This window comes from Pelodiscus sinensis, chromosome 1 (assembly GCF_052426305.1).
Source record: "Pelodiscus sinensis isolate ZL-2025 chromosome 1, ASM5242630v1, whole genome shotgun sequence".
NCBI lineage: Eukaryota > Metazoa > Chordata > Testudines > Trionychidae > Pelodiscus > Pelodiscus sinensis.
The window spans coordinates 153,082,054-153,109,429 of NC_143052.1; the positions used below are offsets into that span (position 1 = coordinate 153,082,054).

At 46.0% G+C, this 27,376-nt stretch overlaps 2 protein-coding genes across 4 annotated transcripts; both read right to left on the minus strand.

Moving 5' to 3' along the window:
• Nucleotides 1–662: 662 nt before the first annotated feature.
• TAF13 (TATA-box binding protein associated factor 13) lies at nucleotides 663–5,789 on the minus strand. Its single transcript, XM_075906748.2, has 4 exons — nucleotides 5,667–5,789; nucleotides 3,876–3,954; nucleotides 3,401–3,498; nucleotides 663–1,426 (listed from the first exon to the last, which is right to left on the minus strand). The coding sequence occupies exons 1-4, from the start codon at nucleotides 5,691–5,693 to the stop codon at nucleotides 1,256–1,258; spliced, it is 375 nt and encodes a 124-aa protein (XP_075762863.1). The 5' UTR covers nucleotides 5,694–5,789; the 3' UTR covers nucleotides 663–1,255.
• Nucleotides 5,790–12,124: 6,335 nt separating this feature from the next.
• Nucleotides 12,125–26,647, minus strand: LOC102448213 (GTP-binding protein 8). 3 transcript variants are annotated; one of them, XM_075906923.2, is made up of 7 exons: nucleotides 26,490–26,647; nucleotides 25,467–25,838; nucleotides 23,230–23,328; nucleotides 20,973–21,103; nucleotides 20,028–20,127; nucleotides 19,465–19,583; nucleotides 12,125–12,772 (listed from the first exon to the last, which is right to left on the minus strand). In XM_075906923.2, the coding sequence occupies exons 2-7, from the start codon at nucleotides 25,797–25,799 to the stop codon at nucleotides 12,721–12,723; spliced, it is 834 nt and encodes a 277-aa protein (XP_075763038.2). In that variant the 5' UTR covers nucleotides 25,800–25,838; nucleotides 26,490–26,647; the 3' UTR covers nucleotides 12,125–12,720. The 3 variants fall into 3 exon arrangements, with proteins under 3 accessions (XP_075763038.2, XP_089628762.1, XP_075763019.2); XM_089772636.1 differs by lacking the exon at nucleotides 12,125–12,772 and adding an exon at nucleotides 17,329–17,414 and having other exon boundaries at nucleotides 26,490–26,646; XM_075906904.2 differs by lacking the exons at nucleotides 12,125–12,772; nucleotides 26,490–26,647 and adding exons at nucleotides 17,329–17,414; nucleotides 26,301–26,483.
• Between the last annotated feature and the right edge of the window lie 729 nt (nucleotides 26,648–27,376).

A 27,376-nucleotide genomic window follows, 5' to 3' on the forward strand; every position in this document is an offset into this window, starting at 1 on the left:
ACCATCCGATCTGTAGTATTTCTACTAAATACCAAGGGTTCGGTTTATGACCTTCTGCAGTAGAACTCAGTAAAACATACATAACAATTTGTGTCTTAAGAATGAAAGGCAAGTCAACCATGGTGGAATTCAAACCTAAGTATAAAAGACTCCCACTAGTATAATGTTTCAGACATTAAACCAGCTGTGAAACACCAGAGCAGTTAGATCTTCCACCATTACAAAGAACTATTCAATTAAAGTTATTAAAGGAAGTAATAGCATCATTAAGCTTTTTCTATTATGCTAGATTCTAGAAGGAAGCTGTAGCCTGCTGTTTATTCAGCCCCGATTGCTTCCTCTTGACCAATAAATGCCTGGAAATTCAGTCTTGTCTTTCTATAATACTTTGTGGCGGGAACTATTCGAGTGCAGTTAAATCGATAGGAGGTGAGCCTAGAGTCACAGCTAACTGTGAAGCTAAATCTAAGAAGTCAGCATCCTCTCTAATAGTTTTGGCAGCGTACAAAAAAAAGTTAAGCCATTTCCATGAAAACATTCATAGTAGATTAAGACCCTATTGTGGGCCGAAGACTACTGGACATACACCATTTCAGTGCAAATAAGTTATTCTTTATCATGTGCCTTGAATATATTTAAAACCAGACCCAAAACAAGAGGAGTGAGTGAACCATGAAAATATTTTATTGTTCATAAATACCCCTATAAAGAAAAGCAAATACCAATATTTTGAGTAACAACACTATAATCAACACCTTCTAGCACAAATAGATGCAGGCACTGACTGTTTTCAATTATTCCTTTGAAATCTACTTAAGGTGGATTAGGTGAAGGGTATCTGAAACCAATGAGAACTACAGCACAGATGCCAAGCACCTGTTCCCATTTAGCTTTCTAGTCATCTGGTATGTGACAGATTGCAAAGCTCAAAACTAGAGTTGCTACAGATATGCATGAAGCACTTCTAATTTGGGCTCCTCCTGTCTTTTCTTAAAATACTGTAAGCCCCCCCCCAAAAAAAAACCCAAACGTACATTAAGACAATACATACATTAAGAGACGTTTACAAAATGTTATAGGCTTGTTTGGCAATGCTAAAACCTAGGCAAACACTCCAGCACTGAGCTCCATCCTAAAAGCCACGAAAACAAATAGAAGTCGGTAGGGAGTTAGTTTTTCCAGTATTGAAAAACATGCTAAAAATGTATAGGGATAAACATGGCTACAGGTTACCATCTCTGCACATACAAATGCATCAAGATCCATAGTTTGCTTCATCAAAGGCCTTCCTGGCCCGTTTCAGTTCTTCATTCATAGTCAACAGATCTTTTACTCTGGCAAACTTCCGTGGATCCTTGCGGATCAAAAAGACAATGTCCTCAACCTGCACACGACCCTGCCGTCCAATTGACATTGCCTTGTGAGTCTGTTAAAAAACATTTAAGTGATTTAATGAAAATGTATGGTCCCTTTTCCCTGTTATAAGTTACCTTACTGTTTTTAGAAACAGTGCCAGGGCACCGTCTAACAAGCAGTTTTACTTCTCACTTTTGAAGAGAAAACCATTAGTTTCAGAGACTGAAAGCCACCATCCTAGCTAGGCTATGGTCAGGAGAATCTCTCTAGGTGATCCATTTACACCGCAGGTGGGAAACCCTTTTTGGGCCAGGGGCCACTGACCAACAGAAAAAAAGTCAATTGGGGGCCACACATAAGTGAGAAGCAAAACAAAACCAAAAAACCCCCAATCCCTCACTGACATGGCCCCAACTGAAAAGGAGAAATCCCCCCCACATCCCTCTTGCACCAGAGCCCAGGGGTGTCCAGACTAGTAGATTTTGTGTGCTCCAGCCCCATGGGGGGACAACAGAGGGACTGGCACACCAACCATAGGCACCCCAGTACTGAGGAGGGGAGCCCCAAGCCTCAGGGGCCAGATACAGACAAGTTGGGGGCCATATGTGGCCCCTAAGCCTTAGGTTCCCCATCCCTGATTTACACAGTGGTGAAATCAGTCTTTAAGCAGCAATGTTTCCTGCCAGTTATTTAATATTTGAATTATCATACAGCTAGGAGCAAGATTCATGGATCAGGATCCATTGTGCTAGTCAGTAGGCATCCCGCTCCACAACTCTTAAATGAAATCTTATTTCCTGGCAACTGACATAAGTGCTATGTTTTAAGATACTTTGTCAAAGTAATTAAAACATAAAACCCATAAGCCAAGCCTATCTCTGCATCCTGCATAGCTGCTTTGTGCCTTCACTGAGCATTGTGTGTGTATATAGTGAATTATAATCAAACTGGCAGGTGACATCAAAATCAGAGGAGCAGCAAGTGCACAGGAAAACAAGCCTAACCTGCAAAATGATATAGAGAGGAGAACATAAGAACGGCCGTACTGGGTCAGACTAAAGGTCCTTCTAGCCCAGTATCCTGTCTACCGACAGTGGCCAGCACCAGGTGCCCCAGAGAGGGTGGACCGAAGACAATGATCAAGCGATTTGTCTCCTGCCTTCTCTCTCCAGCCTCTGACAAACAGAGGCCAAGGACACCATTTTATCACCTGGCTAATAGCCTTTTATGGACCTAACCTCCATGAAATTATCTAGCTTCTCTTTAAACTCTGTTATAGTCCTAGCCTTCACAGCCTCCTCTGGCAAGGAGTTCCACAGGTTGACTACACGCTGTGTGAAGAAGAAGAAGAACTTTCTTTTATTCGTTTTAAACCTGCTACAACAGAAGAACAGCCATACTGGGTCAGACCAACTGTTCATCTAGGCCAGTATCCTGCCTGCCGACAGTGGCCAATACTAGTTGCCCCAGAGGGAGAGAACATGATCCCTTTCTGTGTCCCATTTCCAGAGGTAGTACTTAGAAAGCAGATGAAATTAAACAGAACAGTACATAAAACTCCTCTACCCCAGAAGAGGAATTACATAGTTCTGTTAAAAATGGAATTCAGGAATCCTTGGCTAAGGACCACAAGATGAATCTTCTATTACAATAGAAATGGAATCTAAAGTCCACGCAGAGCATGCAGGACACTGTTTCCCTTTACAAGTACCATATAGAAATGTTTTACACAGTGTTGAATAGACTAGATTATCAACCTTGGAAGGATGAAGGGTTAGTGACCACCAGAATGCAAATTAGATATTTAACCAGACAGGCACGAGACGACCTTTATTAATGGTTTAAACTTCATTACTTTTTTATTTTGCTTTTTAAGGGAAATAAACCAACCCTACTTTTGGGTTCTTTAAAAAACTAACTCAGTCCCTTCCACTGGAAGGACTTTCCTAACCATTGTCCAATTAGGAGTTCTTTTTAAATGGACTGATCTCTATAGTCATTACAGTCTAGAAACAAAGTAAGCAGATGTCTTAATAGAACCTACCATCTCTGTGATAAACTCTATCACCAGGTCTTCAAGAATATCCACTGACTCTGTGTAGGGATTCTGGTCATCTCCAAACCCATACATCATACATCTTACTGGGGAAACAGAAAACATGGTATCATTGAAAGAGGTCCCCATTATACAGGACACTTAGCAACATGCACTAAATTCTTCAACCAAACTAAGGGCTCATCTCCATCACATCAATCGATCCACTGGCAGTCATTATCGCATCTGCTTTGCCTTGGACCCAATAAATGGACTTCAGAAAGCTCTCCCATCCACTCCAGTGTAAGACTCTCACAGAACTCCTGTGGTCTGTCACTTTTACTGTCTTATTGTGATTTACAGTCATATCCTCATTTAAAATAGACTATAACCTCTATAGAAGCGAAGCCAAATGCAGTTGTCTGAGAGCCTAAGGTGAGGGTCCACCTCCTTACTGACCCAGACACATGGATGGCAAACTCACACTCTTTGGAGAACAGCCTCTTCCTCTTGCCCTGTCCACCATCTGGACCTCCTCCAGCTTCTTCAGTGTCCTCTTCAAACTACGGTGGTGCAGAATACCAGAGAGGGAACTCAGACATATAAGCATAGCTGACAAGCCCAATTAGTGACACAGCCAAGCCTAAGCCCAGCTCCCTATATTTCAATCTCCCCACAGGGATCTCCCACCCCACTCCATACCCCCAATGTGGCTGTGGGGAATATGTCTGTGCCTAATTATGGATTCCATTTCAGTGTGTAAACTATTCATACTTAAGCCCTGAAGAAGAGCTCTCCATGAAACTCAAAAGCTTGTACCTGGCCCAGAGAAAGCTGATACAAGAAAAAGTATTTCCAGTGTTGCCAGCTCCTAAATTATGTCATAAATATCATTCAGTTTCAGACTTGCACATTGCCATTCTCTGGCCAAAAAAAAAAAAAAAACCCTTCAAAAACAGACTGCGATTCATTCCCAAATTTGACATCCTGAACCAAGCCCTAAATAAACACATGGACGACGTCTACACTGGCATGATTTTCCAGAAATGCTTTTAACGGAAAACTTTTCTGTTAAAAGCATTTTTGGAAAAGCACATCTAGATTGGCAGGACGCTTTTCCGCAAAAGCACTTTTTGCGGAAAAGCGTCCGTGGCCAATCTAGACGCGCTTTTCCATAAAACAAGCCCTGATCGCCATTTTCGCGATCGGGGCTTTTTTGCGGAAAACAAATCTCTGCTGTCTACACTGGCCCTTTTGCGCAAAAGTTTTTCGGAAAAAGACTTTTGCCCAAACGGGAGCAGCATAGTATTTCCGCAAAAGCACTGACAATCTTACATGAGCTCGTCAGTGCTTTTGCAGAAATTCAAGCAGCCAGTGTAGACAGCTGGCAAGTTTTTCCGGAAAAGCGATTGCTTTTCCGGAAAAAGTGGCCAGTTTAGACACAGCCATGGAGAAAGAATGTTAAAATGTGTTTTCTTTTGTAAACGTGAAACCTTTGACATTTTCAGCAGTTACATGTTTACACAGGGAGCTAGGAAGGAGGGAAGTAGCCAGCACCCTGCAAGCACTGCCTCCCACCCGCCCCCAACTTCTGCTGCTGCCTCTGAGCAGCTGGCAGTTGACTTTAAGCCTTGTACACCCCTTGCAGGACAGGGCGGGAGGAGGCTTTGTGCACGCACTCCCCCCCCCCCCAACTAACTTGGAGGAAAGGGGGAGGGGGGAGTGCACAGTCTCCTCCAACCACCAGGTGGTGGGCTCCTAAAGGGAACCACCAACTGTTCTGAACAGTTGATGATTGGGGATGGGGGCTCTGTGGACAAAGACTTCACCCCCCCCCCCCCCCCAACAATCAGGGTGTGTGTCCAGGGAAGTGTCCTGGCCCCGCCCCTTGCACCAGAGGCTCCGCCCCTTTCAGGGCAGCCCAAGGCCAGTTCAAACATTTCTGAAGCGGCTCCAGGTCAAAAACTGTTGCCAGGCCTGTGCCACAGGGCGCCCCCCCCCCCACAGCGCGTTGTTCCTCCAGTAGCCCTGGCAGCTCAGCGGGGCTGCCTGCAGGCGCGAGGCAGGAGGCGCGAGGCGGCTCGGGGCCTGCCCTGCCTGGGCCGCTGCTGCAGCCCCTGCGCGTGGAGGGAAACGCTGGGGGAGGGGCTGAGGCCGGAAGGGACCACAGCACCAAAAGGGGGGGGGGAACGGGAGGCTGAGACTTTTCCCCTGGCAGGAAGGGGTTGGGGCACGGGGTTCTCCCCCCCCCCCGGGGGCTGGCAGCTGCACTCACCGGCGGGTCCTCCTCCTCGTCGGCCATGCTCGCAGCGGCACCTCGCTCCCCAAGCCCCGCCCACCTCAGCCTGAGCTGTGGGCGCCGCCATCTTGTTGTACGGCACCAGACCCGGCCCCCGCCCGCTGCTTCCAACACCCCGCCCCGCTCGCCCGACTGGGTGCTGGTCTCTGCGGCCGCGGCGGGCAGGTGTGCGCAGCGCGTGGCGGTGCCTGTCCCCCCTGCAGCAGGGAGTGGGGGTGCAGCGGGGGGGGGGGGAGGAGGGATGTGGGGGAACAGCTGTGAGGAGGGGGGGCTTACCTGGGGCACCCCCCCCTAGCAGCAGCTCCCCAACGGGGGGGGGGGGGCGTTATCTCAGCTGGCTGCTGCCCGCAGGCACTTCCCCTGCAGCTCCTCCGGGCTGCGCTGGGACACACACACATCCCCCCCCCCCCCCCCGCTTCCCCCGCCCAGGAGCCAGAGCGACTTGCCTGCAGCTGGGTGGAGCGAGCTGGCCGCAGGAAACTGCTCTCGCTCCGCTGTGGTGCTTAGGGGGGGGAGATCCGCAGGGGGGCAAGCGGGGCTGGGGGAGAGCCTTCCTGGCTAGGAATATCCCTGCAGCCCGGGCACCGCAGGCCCGTACAACGGGCAGGGATTTGGGAGAGGGGCTGCTGGGGAACCTCTATGGCCCAGACAGGAGGGAGTAGGACCCAGCGCCCTAATGCGCCTGGTGTTTAGTGTTGGGGAGGGAGATAACTCCCATCCTCTGGGCAGTCTTCCCTGTAAGCTGAGTGCCTGGGTGGCTGCCCAGTAAAGATTCAAACGCTGCCCAGCTGACTAGCAGAGCACCCACAGCTGGCAGCTGTGTTTTTATGGGCGGTGCACATCTTTACAATGACTTGGTGTACATAACAAAATTAATTCGGCACTGGTGGAACAAAATAGAGGGAATATTGCCTCTGGGGAATGCAGCCCTCTGTTGCACTGAGGAAAGCTTGTACCTACATTTGCATCTGATTATTAATTAAGCCTCAGTGGAAGTTGCAGATACCACCAAACCTCATCTATCATAGGTGTTTGCTGACCCAAGAATGCCACAGTAAACAAAAACATTGCTCTTTAAAAGGGCCAAACCATATATCGTAAAAGTTTTAAAAGCACAACAAGGAAAAGCAGGTAAACACTTTTTATCCCAACCCAAGAAGGAAAGAAGATAGAAAAGTACCCCACAAACACAAGGTTACACAAAATACAATAATTACACAGTCCAGTAGTTGACAGTGGGTGAGAAGCTCCTGTCTCTCAAACCTTTGGCTAATTTAAAGCCTCTGGTGAAAGACGAGGAGATCCCTCGCAGCAGTGACCCTCTGCGATGCTCTCGACCTCAAGCCTTAGGCTCCTTGCAAGCCCTCAGTGAGGAACAGAGAGGCGATCCCTCGGAGACCCTGGGGACGGGTGTGGTGCAGGCAGGTGGTGATGATCCTCATCTGGGGCCTTGCGCTCCTAGATGCAGGAATCACTGGTGGAGACTTGCCTGGCGCTGATCTTCAGGTGGCTTCTGCTCTTTAGCAGGAACCAATGATAGACAGCTACATATCCCTAACACCTGGAAACAAAACCTGACTAGCTAACACGACGCTCCCGTCACGGACAAGTACCCGGCCGCTGGTGCGGTGAACCAACGCACTAATCCTAACGGACACACTCGATGATAAAATCTAGCTAACCCTAACTAACTATAGACTGACATAAACAGACAGGAGACAAGCAGGAACAAGGGAGGCGTGAACAAACACACACAACTGTTAGCCAGGCCTTCAAAGGACCCTTCTCATAAATATTCATGATCTTTATCTTTAAAATCATTGGACTCTGCACAGGAAAACAAGGGTCCCTGATTGGGTGCTTTGATAAACAAGTTGTAACAGCCTGGATCAGTGTGCTGCATGCAGCAGCACAGTGTGACATGTGCAGCTACTTGCGTGCCGTGTGCAACACTCCTAGAAACTTCTATATTAACATGCCTAACAGCTACTACATATTCATAGCAAATCATACATATTAATGATTGCTTATACGTATTAATGAGGTGTCAAAAATGAGCTGGCTACACCTCTGCCCTGCAGACTGACTCCTTCAGTGGCGCTCAGAGGTTGTAAAGGGGGTGCCATATAAATGTCCCCTGGAATCTTCCCACCCCTAAAACGGAGCTGTTCTTGGGTCGTGAGGGGTTCTGTCATGGACAGCCTCAGCTCTAGGGAAGAACCCTTCTAGGGGCTCTCATGGGCATAGCACTTCAGCTGGGGGGATGGATTTGATACCCCAGAACTTTTCTTCTGCTCTCTGTAAAAGGGAGTGGGTGAAGGAGACCAAACTTTTAAAGCCATGGTTTACAGATGCTGCCACTCTATTGCAATGAAGCTATTGCATTATGTTCTGGTTCCTATCTGGTCCCGTGCTGGAGAGCTGAATGCTTTTAATGGGATGCCTGTTCTCCTGGGGCTGGGTACTTTATTTTTGCTGGTGCAATTACACAGGTGTCTCTTTGGCTGGTTAAAGAATGCTGTGAATTGTGTCCTTTGCTGCACATTTGGCGGTAGAAAGAGAGCAGGTGCCTCCTGAGGAGTATCGGGGACCAAGCCCAGATTAAGTCTCCTGAGAGGCCCCTAGGCTCTGGGGAGGGGCTAAAAATGAGGGGCTCAGCATGGGGGAGGGGTCAGGACTCTGAGTGTGGTTTTGGGCTCAGGTAGAGCTGAGGATGAGGCTTTTGGGGTGTAGTAGCGGGCTCCAAGCTAGGGCTAAGTGGTTTGGAATGCAGGAGGGGGCTCAGAGCAAGCGGTAGGGGTACAGGATCTATAAGGGAGTTAGGGTATAGGAAGGGGCTCAGGGCTGGGGCAGGAGAATTGGGGTGTGGGGCACCTTCCTGGGCCTGCTCCCCTTTGGAAGTGCATACCCTGACGATGGGAGGGGGCAGGTGGCTCTGCATGCTGCCCTGCAATTCCTCTCCAATGGAAGTTTGAGCGGCAGAGCCTGCAGATGAGGGAAGCACACAGATGGAGCTATCTGGCATTTACAACTCCAGCCCAGAGAGAACAGGAGGAAGAAAGGCAGCGTGCAGAGCTACATCCACTGTCCCAACCCGCATCCCCTGCCAGGCAGGGATAGAACACAGGCTTTTAGTGGCTGTAGCCCAGGCCAAGATGACCCTGCAAAAAGATCTGCATTTCTGGCAGCCTGGAGATCTTTTTGCAAGGCCCCCTTAACCCAGGGCTGCAGCCCCTAAAGCCTCTTTCTTAATTCAGCCTTTTTGGAGACAAGAACTTTTCTTCTCTACCAGGAAATAGGGGATTGTGGGGTGAAATCTGGTTTTAGGAATGGTCCCCCTGCAGCCCCACTTAAAGAATTTAAAAAATGGGTATGTTTTTATTGAAGGAAAGGACCAAGGGATGTGTGAGGTTTGGGGGAGAAAGGGTCTTGATAAAGGGTGGATGTGATGGGCCATGTTTCCATCAGTCTGTAAAAAGATTTAAACAAACCAAAACTGGGCTCAGTCAGAGAGTCATTTTCGCAAGCCCAAACTGAAGAATCTCAGAGATGGAGACCAATTCATATGGGGGACTTATTTAGCACCCACTATGCTGTTGTTTCCTCCATTCCTATTTCTGGATTAGGTTCATTCTCCCAACTGGGTTCTCCATTAGCTGTTCTGTCTGACCTGTAAAATCAGTATTTTCTGTTTTCCTTTTGTAGGTTTCTTGGCTGACAGTGCTTTGTCTTGCAGCTTAAACAAGATGAAACAGAGCTCATCTTCCAGTGGTGAGGCCTCCCTGTTTCCCCTTAGAGTTCAGGACACAAGCAGAACCAGCTTACATATACCTCAAGCAATGTATGTGCTACTAATCACAAAGTACACTTATGCTGATGTAACTGAGAGGAGGAAGGTTGTGGTTATTTCTTGTGGCCTTGGTGTGAAGAGATTCATTGTTATGATGAATGGATTTGTAAAGAACAAATAATGTCAAACCAATCTGATAGCTTTCTTTGATAGGATGAGTCTTGTGGATAAGGGAGAAGCGTGGATGTGGTATACCTAGACTTTAGTAAGGTAAAGTTTGACATGGTCTCTCATGATAGTCTTATCAATAAACTAGGCAAATACAACTTAGATGGGGCTACTATAAGGTGGGTGCATAACTGGCTGGATAACCGTACTCAGAGGCTGTGTCTGCACTGGCACGATCTCACACAAAAGTGGCCGCTCTTGCGCAAAAATTTGCTGCCTGTCTACACTGGCCGTGTGTTCTTGCGCAAGTAAACTGACGTTCTAATGTGTGAAATCAGGGCTTCTTGTGCCAGAACTCTGACACTCCCGCTCAGGAATAAGCCCTTTTGCGCAACTGTTCTTGCGCAAGAGGCCAGTGTAGACAGGCAACATTAATTTCTTGCACAAAAAAGCCCCATGGTTAAAATGGCCATCAGAGCTTTCTTGCGCAAGAGAGCATCTACACTGGCATGGATGCTCTTGAGCAAAAGCACATCTCTTGTGCAAAAGCACATGCCACTGTAGATGCTCTCTTCTGGAAGAGTTTTTGCAGAAGAACTCTTCTGCAAAAGAGTTTTTGAGTGAGAATGCGCCAGTGTAGACGTAGCCAGTGAGTAGTTATTAATGGCACACGATCCTGCTGGAAAGGTATAACAAGTGGGATTCCGCAGGGGTCTGTTTTGGGACCGGCTCTGTTCAATATCTTCATCAACGATTTAGATATTGGCATAGAAAGTATGCTTATTAAGTTTGCAGATGATACCAAGCTGGGAGGAGTTGCAACTAATCTGGAGGATAGGGTCATAATTCAAAATGATCTGGACAAATTGGAGAAATGGTTTGAGATAAACAGGATGAAGTTTAATTAAGACAAATGCAAAGTGCTCCACTTAGGAAGGAACAATCAGTTTCACACATACAGAATGGGAAGCGACTGTCTAGAAAGGGATCTAGGGGTTATAGTGGACCACAAGCTGAATATGAGTCAGTAGTGTGATGCTGTTGCAAAAAAAGCAAACTTGATTCTGGGATGCATTAACAGGTGTGTTGTGAGCAAGACATTCTTCCGCTCTACTCTGTGCTAGTTAGGCCTCAGTTGGAGTATTGTGTCCAGTTCTGGGCACCGCATTTTAAGAAAGATATGGAGAAATTGGAGAGGGTCCAGAGAAGAGCAACAAGAATGATTAAAGGTCTAGAGAACATGACCTATGAAGAAAGGCTGAAAGAATTGGGTTTGTTTAGTTTAGAAAAGAGAAGATTGAGGGGGGACATGATAGCAGTTTTCAGGTATCTAAAAGGGTGTCTGTCATAAGGAGGAGGGAGAAAACTTGTTCATCTTGGCCTCTGAGGATAGAACAAGAAGCAATGGGCTTAAACTGAAGCAAGGGAGGTTTAGGTTGGACATTGGAAAAAAGTTCCTGTCAGGATGGTCAAACACTGGAATAAATTCCCCAGGGAGGTTGTGGAATCTCCATCTCTGGAGATATTTAAGAGTAGGTTAGATAAATGTCTATCAGGGATGGTCTAGACAGTATTTGGTCCTGCCATGAGGGCAGGGGACTGGACTCGATGACCTCTCGAGGTCCCTTCCAGTCCTAGTATTCTATGATCAGAGCCAGATTATGACACACTTAGGCCCCAGACCATAAAAATGAATTTAACATTTTTACAGAAAGGACATTAAATATATAACTACAAAAGCTTTATATTCTCACTGGAAAACAGGGAGAGTATATTATATTTATATATTTTTACTCCATGAATAAGGAAAATGATCCTTTTCATTTGTTAAATGAAAAAGTTTGTATTTCTCCAACAAAAGTAATCAGTTTATCCAGATTAAATATAAAAATATTTCCCAATGTTTATTCAGATTTACTTTTTGCTATGAAAATAAATTTTTGGCATTTTTCTTTTATAAAAAGGTTCCTGAAACTGACAGAGAAATATGAGTTCTGTTCCAGGCTCTATTACTGACTTTTGACTAGATAAGGCCAGTTCCAAAGATATTTATGTGCTGAAGATGCAGAGAACCACCTATGAGATTTTCAAAAAGCACCTAAGTATGCTGGGCATCTAATTTCCATTGAAACTGGAGGGGTTTGGGGAGGTTTACATACTTAGCGTGTATAGGCATCTAGTGGCAATTCTCAAAAGTGCCTTTCTACCTCTTTACCTAAATACCTTTAAAAATTTGGGCCCTACTCCTGTTCCCTAATTTTCCATCAGTAATACTTCCCGATTGCACAAGTGAGTATACATTCATTATCTTCTTTGAAGTGGGTTGAAATCCTTGAAAGGAAGATGCTAGAGAAATGAAAAGTAGTAACTATTCTTTTCCTACATATCTACCATGGATGTCATTTTAAAACCTCATATAGACTAATTTTCTCTTGTTTATTACAAGGCCAGTAACCAAATTCCTTGTAGGTAGTCCTAGTCTAGTTCGCCGGATTCCACCTCCCCACACCTAACCTTATTACAGCCCACCCAGGGGTTCCTGGACCCCAGTTGAGAATCACTGATCTAATGGATACAGGAGAGAAGTGTTGCTTCTTGCTTTTCTACATAGTTCTTGCTAAGTCATTCTGAACCCCACTCAGATTGGGGGCTGTGAGAGAGGCTGTCAGTGATAACAATGGCTCCTCTTAGAAAGCAAAGGAAGAAATGGGAAACCTTTAAAGAGTTACTTATTTTATTAAAGGTATTTAATAGTTAGGGGTATCTCTAGTAATGTGTGGTCCTCTCCCATTCCACACGGTTTTGCCATGCTGTTGTAGGTCAACTCTACCCAGGAACAGTTGCTTTGCCTTTTAAAACAGACTTGTGATGTCCTCTGCTACTTGTCAGCTCTTTAAACAGTTGCCTTTTTGATTATATTGATAATTTCTGGGGAGGGGAGATCGATAATGTTTACTAGTGAAGTTTGTCCTTCTGAGGCCTTGCTTTGATTCTCTTATAGGGAGAATTCTTCAGATTTGCCTGTATTCCTCTGCTGGCATGAGGTCCACTATCCCAGCAAGTTGTAGGACTTTATTGCTTGGTAAACTTAGTCCCAGGAACGCGTTGGTGACCCCTTAGGAAGCTGCAGAAGGAAAAAAAAAGTGCAACTAAACTGAAAGATCTATAGATGCATAAAAACCTAATTGAGACTGCAACCAACAAGGGCCTCAGTGAAGCTCTGACTGAATTATATGAATATCAGAAAAAGTGCAACACCTTCAGATTTACTCAGTTAAATTCACTGAATACATTTAATCTGTTTCAGTTGTAAATGTAGAACATCTTTTGATAAAAGATTATATAGCCAAACCATTTAAGGTGATTGTGTAAAACACTTTATCTGCTGTTTGTTTAAATTCCAGTTTCTATCCTAATGCAGCTTGAGAAATCACGAGCAAAAAGTGAATTATCTAGAAAATGGTAAATATTGTTTAATATATTAAATGTATACTTAGTCTGAAATTAAGATACATAATTGCTTAAATATGTATTCATTTTAGTGAAAAGGCTCTAGTTGTAGATTTACATTTTAATAGTGACAACCAATGACAGTCTATCTTCCTTTAGAAAGAAACTGAAGTACAAAAGGAAAAGTTGGTCAGCATAGATTTAAATAAAGGCTTTCCACTTAGTGTTTTTTTAGATTACCTGGATTTAAATTATTCAGCCTGTTCAGTTTTTCTAACATTTATGTCATTGTGAACCTTATAATGAAAGTGTTTCTCCTTGGCCTGAGTATGCAATTAAGGGACCATGTTCATATTCCTCAGATTCCAGGTTGCGGTGAGGACAGTAAGTGCAGAGAAAATGAAACTGCTTGATAATTTGTACCATGTACTGGAGATGAGGGCTTTTCATGTAGATTCCATAGAGGTAAGGCAGTGTTTTAAAGGGGCAGCATAGCTGAGCCGCAGATGTCGCATCAAAGGGGCAGATAGGAGGATCTAGCTGAAAGAGGGAGCAAAGGGAGAGGGGGCAAGAATCTACTAGTTGGCTGACTTATCGGAGTATCCAGCTGATCCCTGGCTTCCAAGGGGCAGTGCAATGCAGAGCCTGGTATCAGCTGGGTACAGGGCTGGACGGAGGCATGGGCGAGCCGGGCAGCTTCCCAGGGTGCAAACTGATGAGGGGCGCCTGATGGCAGCTGTGAGGGGCGCACCACATCCCTTATAGCTGCCATCAGGCGCCATGCGCCCGGCTCCTGCAGCGCTGGCCTGCAGCACTAGCCAGCAGTGCCCTTCCCCCCCATGGCCACGGGGTGGCACACACACCAGCAGCGCTCGCCAGGCCGGGCTGGGCAGCGCATGCGCTGTGGGCCCCGGGCTGCGCGCACATGAGCTGTGTGCCCCAGAGGTGGGCCCGTGCACCCGGGGGGAGGAGAGGGCGGGCCCACGTATGTGCCGTGAGCCTGGGTCCAAGATGCCAAAAGGGCTTGGGCTGACCCTGGCTGGGTACTCTAGCTGATCCTGGGCTCTGTGTTGTGCTGCCCCTTTGATGCACCACTGTGGTGATGCGCTGACCCTGGGCTCCATGTAGTACTGCAGTGGTATTTCAAGGGGAGGTGCACACCATTAATCATGATTAAATTTTTTAATTGCTTGACAACCCAAGCTTGTTCAGATCTTCTGTTTTTAAGACCCACATGCTGGAAAGATGCCTTGACAATAGCTTCTCCTGTAGCATTAACCAATTTGCAAAGGGAGGGTTGTGACTTATAGCTTGCATTACAGTAGCAGTTAGAGGTCCCAACCTGTTGTAGTAGGTGCTGTACAGAGATTGCCAATGTCCCAAAAAGTGTATGTTCTAAGTAAGCAACACAATGTGTGAGGGGAAAACAGGCACAGAGAGGGGCCCAAGAGGATAGAGACAGAAGCAGGAATAGAACTGACTCCTAATTTCAGTTCCGTCCTCACAGTGATGTTACCAGTTCCTTTATGTAGGGAAAACTATTTTAATCAAGAGGGCTTAAAGCCAGGAACTGGGTGTTATTTGCTATGTAAATTAACAACAGTATTAGAACATCAAACCCCATTCTAAAATGCAAATATACTTGTAGTGAGAGGAAATGCTTAAGCCATTAAGAGACAAGCTACTTGAGGTAAAATTTATGGAACCAACTTCTGTTGGTGAAAGGGACAAGCTTATGAACTTCATGGTGTTCCTTGAGGTCTGGGGAAGGTAACTGGTTAGGACACTAATCTAAGTGCAAGTTTGCATGTTTCCAAACTAAATCTGAAATACACATTCAATGGGAAGGTGAATAGGACAGAGAGGAGGCATGCTTAGGTGTTTCCACATTTCTATCATTAGTTAATAAGAGTGAAATTCTGTCCCCAATTAAATGAAGCTTGAATTTCTCTCAAAGTTTGTACCATGACATAGCAAAAAATAAAACCACCAACCACTCCCCACTTATTAACAGACTTAAGTGGCATGATCTAACAGAGCAAAGAGAATTGCAGACATTTACAAGGGTTCAAATTATCCATAGTTCTTCAGTGTTCTGCCATGCAAACCTCCCTCAAGAGCAGGTTCACTTTTGTGTAGTCACGATTATTCAACAGGCAACACAGGTTTATCTTTCAATCACAAGAACTCCTGGGGATCAGATTTAAGCCCTAAGAACTTATGAAGCTTAGTGGCATGCCACAGTAAAAGACACCGCTTCTTAACCTCTCTAGTTTTACTATCAAGTGGAGCTTAGTTGGCTAACGTTTTATTGAAGAACCCAGTTTTAACTTCTAAACAATGGATAAATGGCCTGATACCACTGATGTGGTTGGTGATACAAGATGAACATGGTGCTGACACAGAAGACATGTATTTTTTTGGTTTAAGTTGGAAATCTCACCTAACATTCTCTTTCTAGAAATACCTGGCTGAGTATGATGCAAAAGCTGATGTATGTTTGAAGAATTTATCTGAAGATCTCTTGGATGGCCTGAAACAAATCCTAGCCCAATATAAAAGTCAAGCTGATCCACTTAACTGTTGCATGGAAGCCTTCACTTACGCTTTTTTTTTTCTTTTCCCTGTAGCACAATTAACGTGGTCCAGTCTCGCATTCCTTTCCACTATGAACTCCCCCAAGTCAGTCAATCCAAGGCTAGCTATATATGTACAAGGACTACAGGATCTGTGCCATCACATGCTGTCTGAGAGCTGTTAGTCCTAAGTGTATGTGTGTATATAAAGTCTTACTAATTTTTAAAGATACAGTTTACATGTGTATCAGTCTCTGTTTAAGGTGTTTATTAAAGATTTTTGCCAGCAGTTAGTGTACTGTGATTTTGATATGTAACATCTGTCTCACTTGTCATGGAAGTTCACTGCATATCAGTCATTAAAGGATTTTGGCTTCTCCCCTGAGAGATCCAAAGTGCTAAAAAAAATAAAAATGATTTTTTCCTCCCTTAAAATACTCAAGACGTCTCTCTAAGGCAGGCTTAGGCAATAAGTGGCCCTCATACTGGATACTGTTCACCAGAGTGAGCCCATGACAGGCCACCCGACATGTTACTTACCTGCATGTCTGAAAGTACGGCTGCTCGCAGCTCCCTTTGGCTGCAGTTTGCCATTCCTGGCCAATGGACCTGCGGGCTGGACAGTTGCTTTCCACAGCTTTCATTGGCCAGGAATAGTGAATGCCAGCCACTGTCAGCAGCCCTACCTGCAGATGTGCACGTAAATAAAGCATCTGGGAGCTTGCGAGGGTCCTGGTGAACCACATCCAGCTCACTTATTGCTCACCCCCCTCTACAACAACAAATACTTTTGTAAGTACTAATTCTTCCAGCAGTTTGCCAGTTCATCAATTGCTGTCAAATCAGTATTATTCACCTCACTATTAAACAAAAGCACAAAGTCATAGCTTTTTTCTTTACCTCAGCAACTGATGGAGGTGCTGGAGAGCCCTCACCACTCAGTGATTTTTTATTACAGTAGAGTAATTTGCTTTTGGGGCACAGAGTGAAGTTACCTCTTGCAGAGGTACCACACAACTCCATGCAGCCCGTACATGAGACATCGTCCTCAACTTCTTAAAGGATAAATCCTTTCCACCTCGTTAGGAAGCCCTCCTACAGCAATACATCAGGAAAGAGTTTCATGCTTTCTTTGTCCTTTTCACCAACAGTCTTACAACTAAAAACATATATCAACATGTTCACGTTCCATAGGATGACCCTATGGATTTAATATAGATATAGAGGTAAAAAGAGAAGTCACATCTGATTAGTGGATTGTGGATCTTGCTATAGCCAAAGCCACTCACATTCTGATGTTTCTCTCTTGCTATACAGCTACATTCTAACATTTAAGCTTTCATTTAAAAAGCTGGTTCACAGTTAACGTCATCTTAAAGGGGAAACAAGCAGCAGCTTATAAAAACATAGCCTTTACAATTTTTTTAATTGTCAGTTTAAACTAGTACCAATAAATTAATCTGAAAAAAAATCAAACAACATTCTCAATCATTTACTCTTCCTTAACTTGCCAATGAAAATTTATTACGAAGCCCCATATAATTTCTATTTTATATTTACAAAGCAAAAAGCAATACTCAGAGCAATATGTTTGGTACCTGTTATGCTGGATGAGCAGTATATATCAGATGAGTTGTGAAATGGGAGAGGTATGTCTGTCAGGAATTCATCAAGGGAAAGTTTCCTGTAACATGGGCTACAAAACACCTTAGCAGGTGGATACCAGAATACTCTATGGAACTGTGGAAACATATTGACATGTTTAGGTCCTTGCTTCCTTTTAAATGCAGGTATCTAATTTTGTTAAGCTGCCCCCATCTCTCTAAGTATTGGGTAACTTCAAAATCAGCTAGTTGCTTGATACATTTTAAAATATAATTTAAAATTTCCTGATTGCTGTGGAACAACAGATCCTGTATCAGCTTTAACTCTACCCACTGCACAATCACAGAGTAGAATCAGTGAACAATGTTATTGTACATCAACTTCTCTTCATTTGGTTATGGGTAGAAGGACAGACCTGTCTTTCTCGTGCAAATATACAGATTCAGAACAGTTTAAAGTCATAGCTGAGTGATGCCCTAAACATTTTCTATTGGAGAAATTTGGTGTTAATTCTTCCATTTAGTTTAGCCCTGCAGTAATGAAAACCAAAAGTTGCTATACTCTGCAACTGATGCTTGAATGCAGCAAATCTTGATAAAAATTTAACTTCACAAGACAGTCAAAACAAGATGTTTAATATTTTTTACTCGCGCTCTCTGCAGCAACTGTTTTTTAAAAGGGAAGAATGTTACACGGGATTTCCCCCCATAAAAAGAATCCTAAGACCACATAATATGAAATAAATAAGGGCACAGTGACGCTTGGAAAGCAGATCTGATACTAAAAGCACAGGTCTAGGGTAAGGATATTAAGGAGTGGGTATTTGGCTAATTGTGTAGTCAATAAGGGGAGGCACTCTGCAGAGCCACAGTGGGGGTAGCTCCTGGAGCTGCCTCCCAGCTCTCACTACATTTAAAATACAGAGCCACAGCACAAGTGGCTCCCAGAGCCAGCACAAACTGGGACCGGAACTGCTGCAGCCCTGCCTTTTAAATATAGTGAGAGCTGGGTGGCAGCTCCAAGAGCTTTGTGGCTCTGGGCCTTAACATACTTGTCAGCATCAACCTTGCTCTATTTACACAAAGATTTTTTTTAAGTTGCCACAGTCCCACCCCAGAAGCTGAAAGTCAAGCTGGATTCTTTCCAACACAGCCGCCAACCTATCCAAGATTCTATATGCCAAATTCCATTCTGTACATTTGTACCATGCAGCTGGGTTCAGTAATGTGGTACAGATTTAACCAAGGGCAGATCTGGGCCTGAAATTGGAAACTGGCTACCTGTTCTGTTGGATACAAAACAGAACCCAGCTCCCTCTCCCCGAGTTGTATAGACTAACAGGATAAGAATTCCAAAGTTAAAGTTACAACTCAGGAAGCAAAGCAATTACACAAAGGTGCCATTTAGCTTAATCTTTCAGAGCAGAACTGCATGTTAGCCTCTGTCCATTCCCACTCACATGCAGAGGGGATATTTTGTGTACAGTCGTAGGGCAAAGTAGCATTAATTTGTATGGGACAGCATAATTGCAAGTACTATCCTTCTGATGCATAAGAAAGCAACTATCATTACAAACCTGGCCCCAAGATATTGCCCATATGTGGTCTGTTTAAAATGAGTTTGGTGGTCTCAGGCATGCAAACTAGGGATGTAAGCAACTAGTGACTCAACAGGGAGGCAGAAGTGTAGCAGGAGACCAGGCATGAGCCAGAAATCAGCTGATTCCCAGCTAGCACCTGGTCCCCACCCCACTAAGCTTCAGCCTTTTGAATGTATTAAAAGCCTGACGCTCTTAATACATTTACAATGCAGAGCCACACCAGGGTTAGCTCCCAGGGCTGGGAGTTAGCCACACTGAGGTTCTGCAGTCCCTCCTGCCTTATCAACTAATCGACTTGTCAATTGAAATTCCATTGACTGTTTGATTAGCTGATTAAATGCCTTTTAACTTCCCTAACTCACACCGCATGGCCCACCATCATATTGTGCTGCTTCTGCCAGTCTCATCTGAAAAAACAAATGAAAAGTGGGACTTAAAAGCTTACCTCTTCTCTCCTCTCTAAAGGGATTCCCCCTCACATAAGGCAGAGTCAGCATGTCATACCTTTCAGTGAGTTTGTTCTCCCCTCTCCTCCTCCCTACCCCAAGCGTTTAAAAGTAATGCATCAGTAGCAGTGAGCTTTACCTTACTGGGAAGAGTTGAGGAAAGCACCCATGCATTCGTTTCTCTGCAAAGTCTTGGATCTCTAGTACATTTTTAACCAACAGTCCTTTGGGAACTTTGTCGATTTTGGTTAACACCAGCTGCACAGACCCATAAAGATAAGAGTTAGGGAGAAAAAAAGAATGTTGCTTTACTGTAAATGTAGAAATATTTGCCAAGATGCATCATCTTGAAACTGCTTCATGGCCTCCCTAAATGGGATGCTAGTATATGAATGCTGAGCACCTAACATTCAAATCACAACTCTAAGGGATATCAAACTGGGCACCAAAAATAAGATCAATTTTGAAAATCCAAACCTAAAAAATCCCCAATAATAATAAAGTGCACACAGATTGTCAGACCTCCCCATAAATTATGAATTAAAAAAGGGACACAATTTTTTTTCTCCAATGCAGATCACCTTTAACCCACTACTAGAGCTCTACTGTTGAGGTTCATCTAGCTGAAGGTAAAATGCCCTTGATGCTGGACAGTTTAAATGTTTGATTTAGTTTTTGTTGTAAAGAGAAAGTGTAACTTACAGCATAAGGGATCCCAAACTCCTTCAACATTTCTATGGCGATGTGGTCTGCTTTCTGAAATCCTACCAAGCTGTCCACTAATAAGAATGTCCTCTTCAAGCTAACAAAGATGAAGGTAGTAACACAGGTGAGGGGCAATGCAACAGCAATTGTTTCTGCCTTAACTACCAAGAGAATTGACTAGCTACCTCATAGAATCTGGAGATGGGAAAAGGAGAATTAACCCCATCTAATTCATCCTGAGAGGCGTCAATATAGGGTAACACCTAAAGCTGGGGCGGGGAACCTTTTTTGGGTCGAGGGCAGCTGACCCTCAGAAAAATCAGCCAGGAGCCACACACAAGTGAGAAACCAGCTGCACGCACACACAAAAAAGGGACAAACCCTGCTGACGTGGCCCCTGACTGAGAAGGCAAAAGACACTCCCCACATTCCCCTTGCACACTACAGCCCAGTGGGGCTAGTAGATTTTGTGTGGTCCAGCCCCACAATAGGCACAGGCTCCCCAATGCTGGGAGGAGAAGCCATGAGCCCTGGAGGTCGCATCCAGCCCCCGGACCTGAGGTTCCCTACCCCTGACCTAAAGGGAATATTTTCCAGTCCTTTGATCATTCCAGTGCTTTGATCATCCAAGCTTTGAAACAGGACTCAAAAAACAGAAATGCCACCAATTCAAAAGTAGTAAGACTTCTGCAAACAAACCTTAACATTTCAGTTAAAGATTTAACAGAATCCAACTTATGCATTACCCCAGAGCTAAGATTAGCCTCTCTCCCATTTATACCAGGATCTAATACAGTCCACTCCATTGTTGGCAATAACTTCTTGATATGTACACTTCACTCTTCCACTTTTTGTATAATCTGTGCAAACACCCACATTCCTCTGTCCTGATGCTCTGTGAGATTGCAGAGCAAATATGGCAGTATGCAATAGCTCTCTTACTTCCGACGCTCCTGTAAATAGGCTTCCACCATGTCAGCAAAGTCTTGGGGAGCTCTGTAGCCATAGCCTGGCATGTCCACCAATGTAAAGTATTTCCCCACTTTGAAGAAATTCATTTTCTTTGTGTGGCCCTGGAGAGAGAAAAGTTGGGCTTTATTAAATATTCCAAAGTGACCAGGGGATTATTACTTTATGCCCAACATTAGACAGCTGAGCCGAACATGGACAAGAACCAAGGATCTGATGGGCCTAGAAGACTGGAGAGTGTTTTAGATTCACTAGAGATGCCAAACAGACTTTGTAGTGTATTCTACACAACTGACAAGCTGACTGAATGAGGGAAGCACTTCATGGCTTAGTGGAAACATGATACTATCTCAATGACGGATACATAAGCTTAAGTTTCTCTAAATGGGACTACACAAATCTGTGTAGTTGAGAGGAGGGAGATGCCATATGAACCCATGGAGATGCATTCAGTAAGCACATGATGTACTGGATTTATAGATTTTGAAATTACAGCCCTAGAGCAGAACACTAGTACTTAACCTACCATGTAGCTATGGAATCAAAAAGGATTTTAGGAAAACACAGTAATGTTTAAAGTTAAAGAAACAACAACAAATAGTCTAGTAGCACTTGAAAGACTATCAAAACATGTAGTCAGGCAAACACGTTCTCCTGGGAGAGCCCAGAGATTTTCCAGGGGGTACATCAACTCATACAGATGTTTCCCTAGTTTTACAACAGGCTATATAAAAACACTAGCAAAGTCAGTACAAACTAAGGTTTCATACAGTGACTTGTCTGCACTGCTCTATACATCATACACTGAAATGTAAGTACAATATTTATATTCCAACTGATTTATTTCATAATCATATGGTAAAAATGATAAAGTCAGCAATTTTTCAGTAACAGCATGCTGTGGTGTGTGTTTTTATTTCTGATCTTGTAAGTAAGCAGTTTAAATGAGGTGAAGCCTGGGGGTACACAAGACAAATCAGATAGCTATAAGGGGTACAAGTCATCTGGGAAGGTCAAGAACACCTCTTTATGGAGCCTGGTCTTCACACCTATCTAAGGAATCTAATTTCTGTCTATGGGAAATTTGCAGTTGGGGACCATGGATTGGGATTGGGAGGGGAAGAGTGTTTGGAACCCTTTCCCCACCTCCAGTGCTGGAAGCAGAACATACAGGGAACCTGTGCAGCTGCTCCAGAACCACTACTGAAGTTTGTGCTGAAGTAGCAGCAGTAATACACTAAAAAGCCTGTGTCATGAGTGTTTAAGCCAGTAGACCAACAGAGTCATGGCATCACTGACCATGCCCCTGAAGTCTTCCCTCTGTGGGTCTGTAGGGTGTGGAGATCCCTTGCACAGCCTCCCTTTCTGCATGGAGCAGACTGCGACAGTCCCAGTGCTTCAAAGACCTTCCACAGGCCCTTGCTTGAGTAGGAGGATTTAGCTAAAAAGTGCCAAAGTACGCTCAAAAAGTGACTATAAATCAGCTTTGTAGGGCTGTGTGTTTTGTGCTAGTGACCTGCATATGGAGTGTGCTCATCTTACAAATGCAAAGCTCATTTTTATCTTCCTAGTTGCTAATTCATCTGCCCTCAGAGTCACGCTGGGTTCTTTTCACCTCATACTTCCAGTAATAAGACTTTTGCAAATGAACCTTAAAAATGTCTGTTGAAGATGCATAAGCCAAAACAGAATCCAGATTACACTCCCAGGCTGTGTCTACACTGGCATGAATTTCCGGAACTGCTTAAAACGGAATACTATTCTGTTTTCAGTTTTTCCGGAAAAGGAGCGTCTACATTGGCAGGCTGCTTTTCCGGAAAAGCGTCTGTGGCCAATGTAGACGCGCTTTTCTGGAAAAGAGCCCCGATCGCCATTTTCGCGATCGGGGCTTTTTTCCGGGAAAGACTACTGGGCTGTCTACACTGGCCCTTTTCCAGAACAGTGTTCCAGAATAAGGACTTATGCCTGAGCAGGAGCAGAGTAGTTTTTCCGGAATAGCAGCTGATTTTGTACAGTAGAGTATCGTTGCTTTTCCGGAAATTCAAGGGCCAGTGTAGACAGCTTGCAGCTTATTCCGGAAAAGCGGCTGATTTTCTGGAATAAGTGGCCCAGTGTAGACACAGCCCCAGAGTTTTGCATTACTGCAGAGCTATGGTTAGCCTCTCTCCTGTCTCCCCTGACTGTCAAGAGCTTCCCAATGAGATGGAAGGAATTCCAAAACCTCACTTACTGGAGTTTTTGACACTCTGACTTCAACTTCGGGAGCCAATGAAAACAAGGCCTTTATTAAGGAGGATTTCCCAACATTGCTTCTGCCCACAAAGCACACCTGGAGAAAGACAGGAGAAAGGAGATACCGTTGTTAATTCTCCAACCCTAACTGTGCAAACTCCCAATTAGTTCTTAACACCTTAGGATGAGGAAAGATGGCCCAAGGAGCAGGGCACTCACGTAGGACTTGGAAGAGCTGAGTTCAAGACCCTGCCATAGACTTATTGAGTGAAGCTGAGTAAGTCATGTAGCCTCTCAGTTCCCCATCTGTGAAATGGGGATAATAGCACTTTCCTACTTCACATTAGGGATGTAAGTGACTAAGCAACTATCCAATAAGCAAAAGCTTATCGGATAGTAGTCACACTAGTCAACTAGTTGCTTCCTCGCCCCCCCCTCCCCCTTGCTGCCTCTATCACAAGAGGCAGCAGGGGTGGGGGGTAGGAGGAGAGAGTGTGGGGGGTGGAGCCAGCTTAAAAGCCAGCTCCCCTCAGCTTCAGCTCCGTGGGAGGGGCAGGGGCAGCTTTCCAGCTTTGAAATGTTCAAGGGTGCCTGCTGGAGCCCATGCCCAGAGCGGAGTCCCCCGCTGACCCAAGGCTCCATGCAGTGCTTCCTCTCTGAAACGTATAAGAAACCCCACTGGGGTTCTTGTACATTTCAAAGTGGAAACGCCTGCATGGAGACTGGGGTCAGCGGGGGGGCTCCCTGCTGGCCCCAGGCTCCACGCAGCTTTCCAACATTTCAAAGGCAGAACCCCATGCTAGTCCTTATCAACTAATCGAATAGTTGATGGAAATCCCATCACCTATGTGATTAGTTAATTAATCAATATTTAACATCCCTACTTCACAGGGGTGTTGTTCTAGATTGTGAGGTGCTCAGATACCACAGTAATGGGGGCCATATACACAACTAAGACACACTTGCCTTCAGGGAATGTCTTGGTGTTAGTTCATACGCTGCTATTAAAAAAAAAGCTGCAGGAAGGGCCAAGTTAGGCACAAAACTTAGTAGCCCTCAGGATGTTAAATTGCCATTATCTGGCTAATTGTGTAGTCAATACAATTTGTATCGATTACACAATTACTCAATAAGGATTGCTTTGCAGAGCCGTAGTGAGGATAGCTCCTGGAGCCAGCTGGAGCCACCCACGCTGCAGCTCTGCATTTCAAATGTAGTAAGAGCCACTGGGCTTTTACTACATTTAAAACACAGAGGTGCAGTGTCCCAGATCAGATTGAGCCGGGACTGCTCGGTCCCGGCTCACACAGAGTCCAGCAGCCCCCGTTTGCAGTGGCCAGCGGACAGGGCTGCTGCCAGAACAGCATTCGTTATCCCCACCGTTGCCTCAGATGCAGCGGCAGTGGAGGAGGGGTGGGAGGAGGAAACAGCACTTGGGAGACAGTGCTGGGGGGTAACCCACTTTTAAAGCAAGCTCCCCCCAGCACTGGCTCCTGTTTGCCCCCCTCCTCTCCCGCCTCTCATATAGCAGGGGTGGGAGGAAGAATAGTTGAGTACTCACTAACATCCCTAGCCCTGACATGTAACTGTCCTACCTGTGGCTTTGCCCTGCCACCTTGCTTAATCATAGAGTAACAGAGCTGGAAGAGACCTCAGAAGGTCATCAAGTCCAGCCCTCTGCCCAAGGCAGGACCAATCCCAACAAAATCAACCCAGCCAGGGCTTTGTCAAGCCGAGACTTAAACACCTCCCTAGGGAACCCATTCCAGTGCTTCACCACCCTTCTAGTGAAATCGTTTCCCCTAATATCCAACCTAGACCTCTCCCACTGTAACTTGAGACCATTTCCAGGATCTGTAAAATCTTGGGATATCTGTAAAAAGGCCAGGCTCTAGTTTATTTGTTGGATCCCAGGTCCTTCAGGAGCTGTGCTTCCATTAGCTCTTCTGCCCAGCGTAGGCAAAAATGCCCCACTTAGTCTGAAGGAATTGACAGTACAGGGCAGATTTCTCTACATAAAATCATGCTCATTGATCCTAGGGTTCAGAGGCGGCTGAGGCTACTCTTTTGATTCCACTTAGCCAAGCCAACCGCCTAAATGACAGCATGCAAATACATGACTTCAGGAGCGAGCAGATGGGAAAAGGAAAGGCTAGTCTCCCCACCTCGTGGGTTCTGGCCATAGGTGCAAGAGTACCATATTCCTCTCAAAAGCATCCCTGGAAATGACCTCACCTCTGGCTGCGACAGCTGTGGGGCATGATCCATGCGGACAGCAGAACTGAAATAATCAATCACATGTTTGCTGGAGGGTTTGAAAAGCGCCTCTGCCCTGTGGATGTCATCCAGGCTAGGGTTGAAAGTCCGGAAACTTGCCGTATTCACACCGGGGGTTAGATATTTTTCTAGCCCCTGGAGAGGGAAAACTAGACCAGTGAGCTTTTTATCCTCCAGTTGCAGCACTTCTGAAAAAGATGCATTTTTGGTAGAGCTCCTCCAAGTAGCGCTGCATCTCCGGAGCAGGCAATTGGCCCCCACAAGCCTCCTCATCCTCTGGAGCTGGTGCATCTCTGTGATCTCTGCCCAGACGCCCAGCAGCTCATCAGCCTGCAATGGTTTAAAGCAATGTTTCTCAGACTGTGCTCTGCGGAGCCCCAGGGGCTCCACGAGACATCTCCAGGGGCTCCGTGAGGTTGACAAACTGGAAACATGGATAGGTACAACTCATACAATCAGTGGACCGCTGGGGCGCCGCATACATTTTACACATCTAAAGGGGTCCGGAGCCCAAAAAGTTTGAGAACTACTGGTTTAAAGAGCCCAGCAGCTGACCCAACCCTAGCTTCACAGCCTGGCCCAGAGCCCTGCAGGAGGGTTAGGACGCGTGCACTGCAGGAACACCCAGGAAAGCCACTCGCACCCCTCAAGAATCACCAGCCAGGCATCAGGCAGGACACAAGCGCAGGGCAGCCCAGCCAAGGGGCTTGGGGAGGACGGAGCCTCCCAGGGAGCGGCGGTAAGCAGGGCAGATGGAAGCACTGGCAAGGGAGGCGGATGGTGGGGTCGTGCCTGGAGCCAGGCGCTGCGTTCTGGGCCGGAGCTCGCCTCGCACCCAGGCGCGGGGAGAAGGCGCGCGGGCTGGGCTGGGGGTGCGGAGCTTTGCAAGGGAGCCGGGCGCAGCGAGGGTGGAAAGACGCCGGCGCTCCCGGGAGCTGCAGGGGCTCCCTTGTCGGGGCTGCTCGGGCCGGGGCGACTCACGCGGTCCCTGGCGGCGCCTCCCCTCCGCGGCCCTTGACTGGGCTGGGGCGATCACTTCCCGTGGCAAGAGCAGGGGGAGGATCCGTGCAGCGGGACTGGCCCCACCTCTCCGGAGCTGCCTCCTCCCCGCCCAGGCTGCGGGGCGTTTCCTCTGGGCCCCCCGCCCCGCCTTTGCCGCCCCAGACCCCCCCCTCTCACGGGCTCGCCCGGCGCTCCCTCCCCGGGCTGAGAGCTGCAGGCCCCCCGCGTCCCTCCCTCCCTCCCTCCCACTGTGCGAAGCGCAGTTCTGCCCTGGTGAGCTCCTGCGACACGCAGGAGAAAAGGCGCCTTTGTTAACCGCTGAAGGGCAGAGGGGGCTCGCCCTGCGCACCTCAGCCCTCCAGCAGCAGGGAGGATCATTCTGGACAGTCCTGCTCCTTTTTAATACTAATGAGAGGGGAAGAAACCCTTCTCTCCGGCCCGCCTTTGTAAAGATGAAGAAAAGCAGGGCCCCATTGTTCTCCTTTGCAGTTCAGCTTTAAGCTGCCCGCCCTCCCTCAGCGAGGAAGAAGGTGGCAAGGAAGGATAAGAAAACAGATTTTTCTATCCATTGCACTTAAGGCTTGTAATACTCAATTTAAAACTATGAAGGAAAGCTCATTACTGTGGAACCTCCTCTCCTCTTCTTATTTCCTGGCTGTCAGCCTGTTGTGGGATTTCTGTTTATTTTGTTCAGAGCATAAGAATGGCCATACTGGGTCAGACCAAAGGTCCATCTAGACCAATCTCCTATCTTCCAACAGTAGCCAATGCCAGGTGGCCGGAGAGCGTGAATAGAACAGGTGATTCCTCTCTTGTCATCCATTTCCAGCCTCTGACAAAGGCTAGGGACACCATTCTTACCTATC

Coding starts and splice junctions, on each gene's coding strand:
- TAF13 (XM_075906748.2), bottom strand. CDS start 5,693: ATGGCCGACGAGGAGGAGGACCCGCCG. Junction 3,955..5,666: donor ACGAGGAGGAGGACCCGCCG/GTGAGTGCAGCT, acceptor GCACCACCGTAG/TTTGAAGAGGACACTGAAGA. Junction 1,427..3,400: donor TAGAGTTTATCACAGAGATG/GTAGGTTCTATT, acceptor GTTTTTTAACAG/ACTCACAAGGCAATGTCAAT.
- LOC102448213 (XM_089772636.1), bottom strand. CDS start 25,799: ATGCACCAGCTCCAGAGGATGAGGAGGCTTGTGGGGGCCAATTGCCTG. Junction 21,104..23,229: donor TCAGAGTGTCAAAAACTCCA/GTAAGTGAGGTT, acceptor TTCTCTCTCCAG/GGCCACACAAAGAAAATGAA. Junction 20,128..20,972: donor TATTTACAGGAGCGTCGGAA/GTAAGAGAGCTA, acceptor CATCTTTGTTAG/CTTGAAGAGGACATTCTTAT.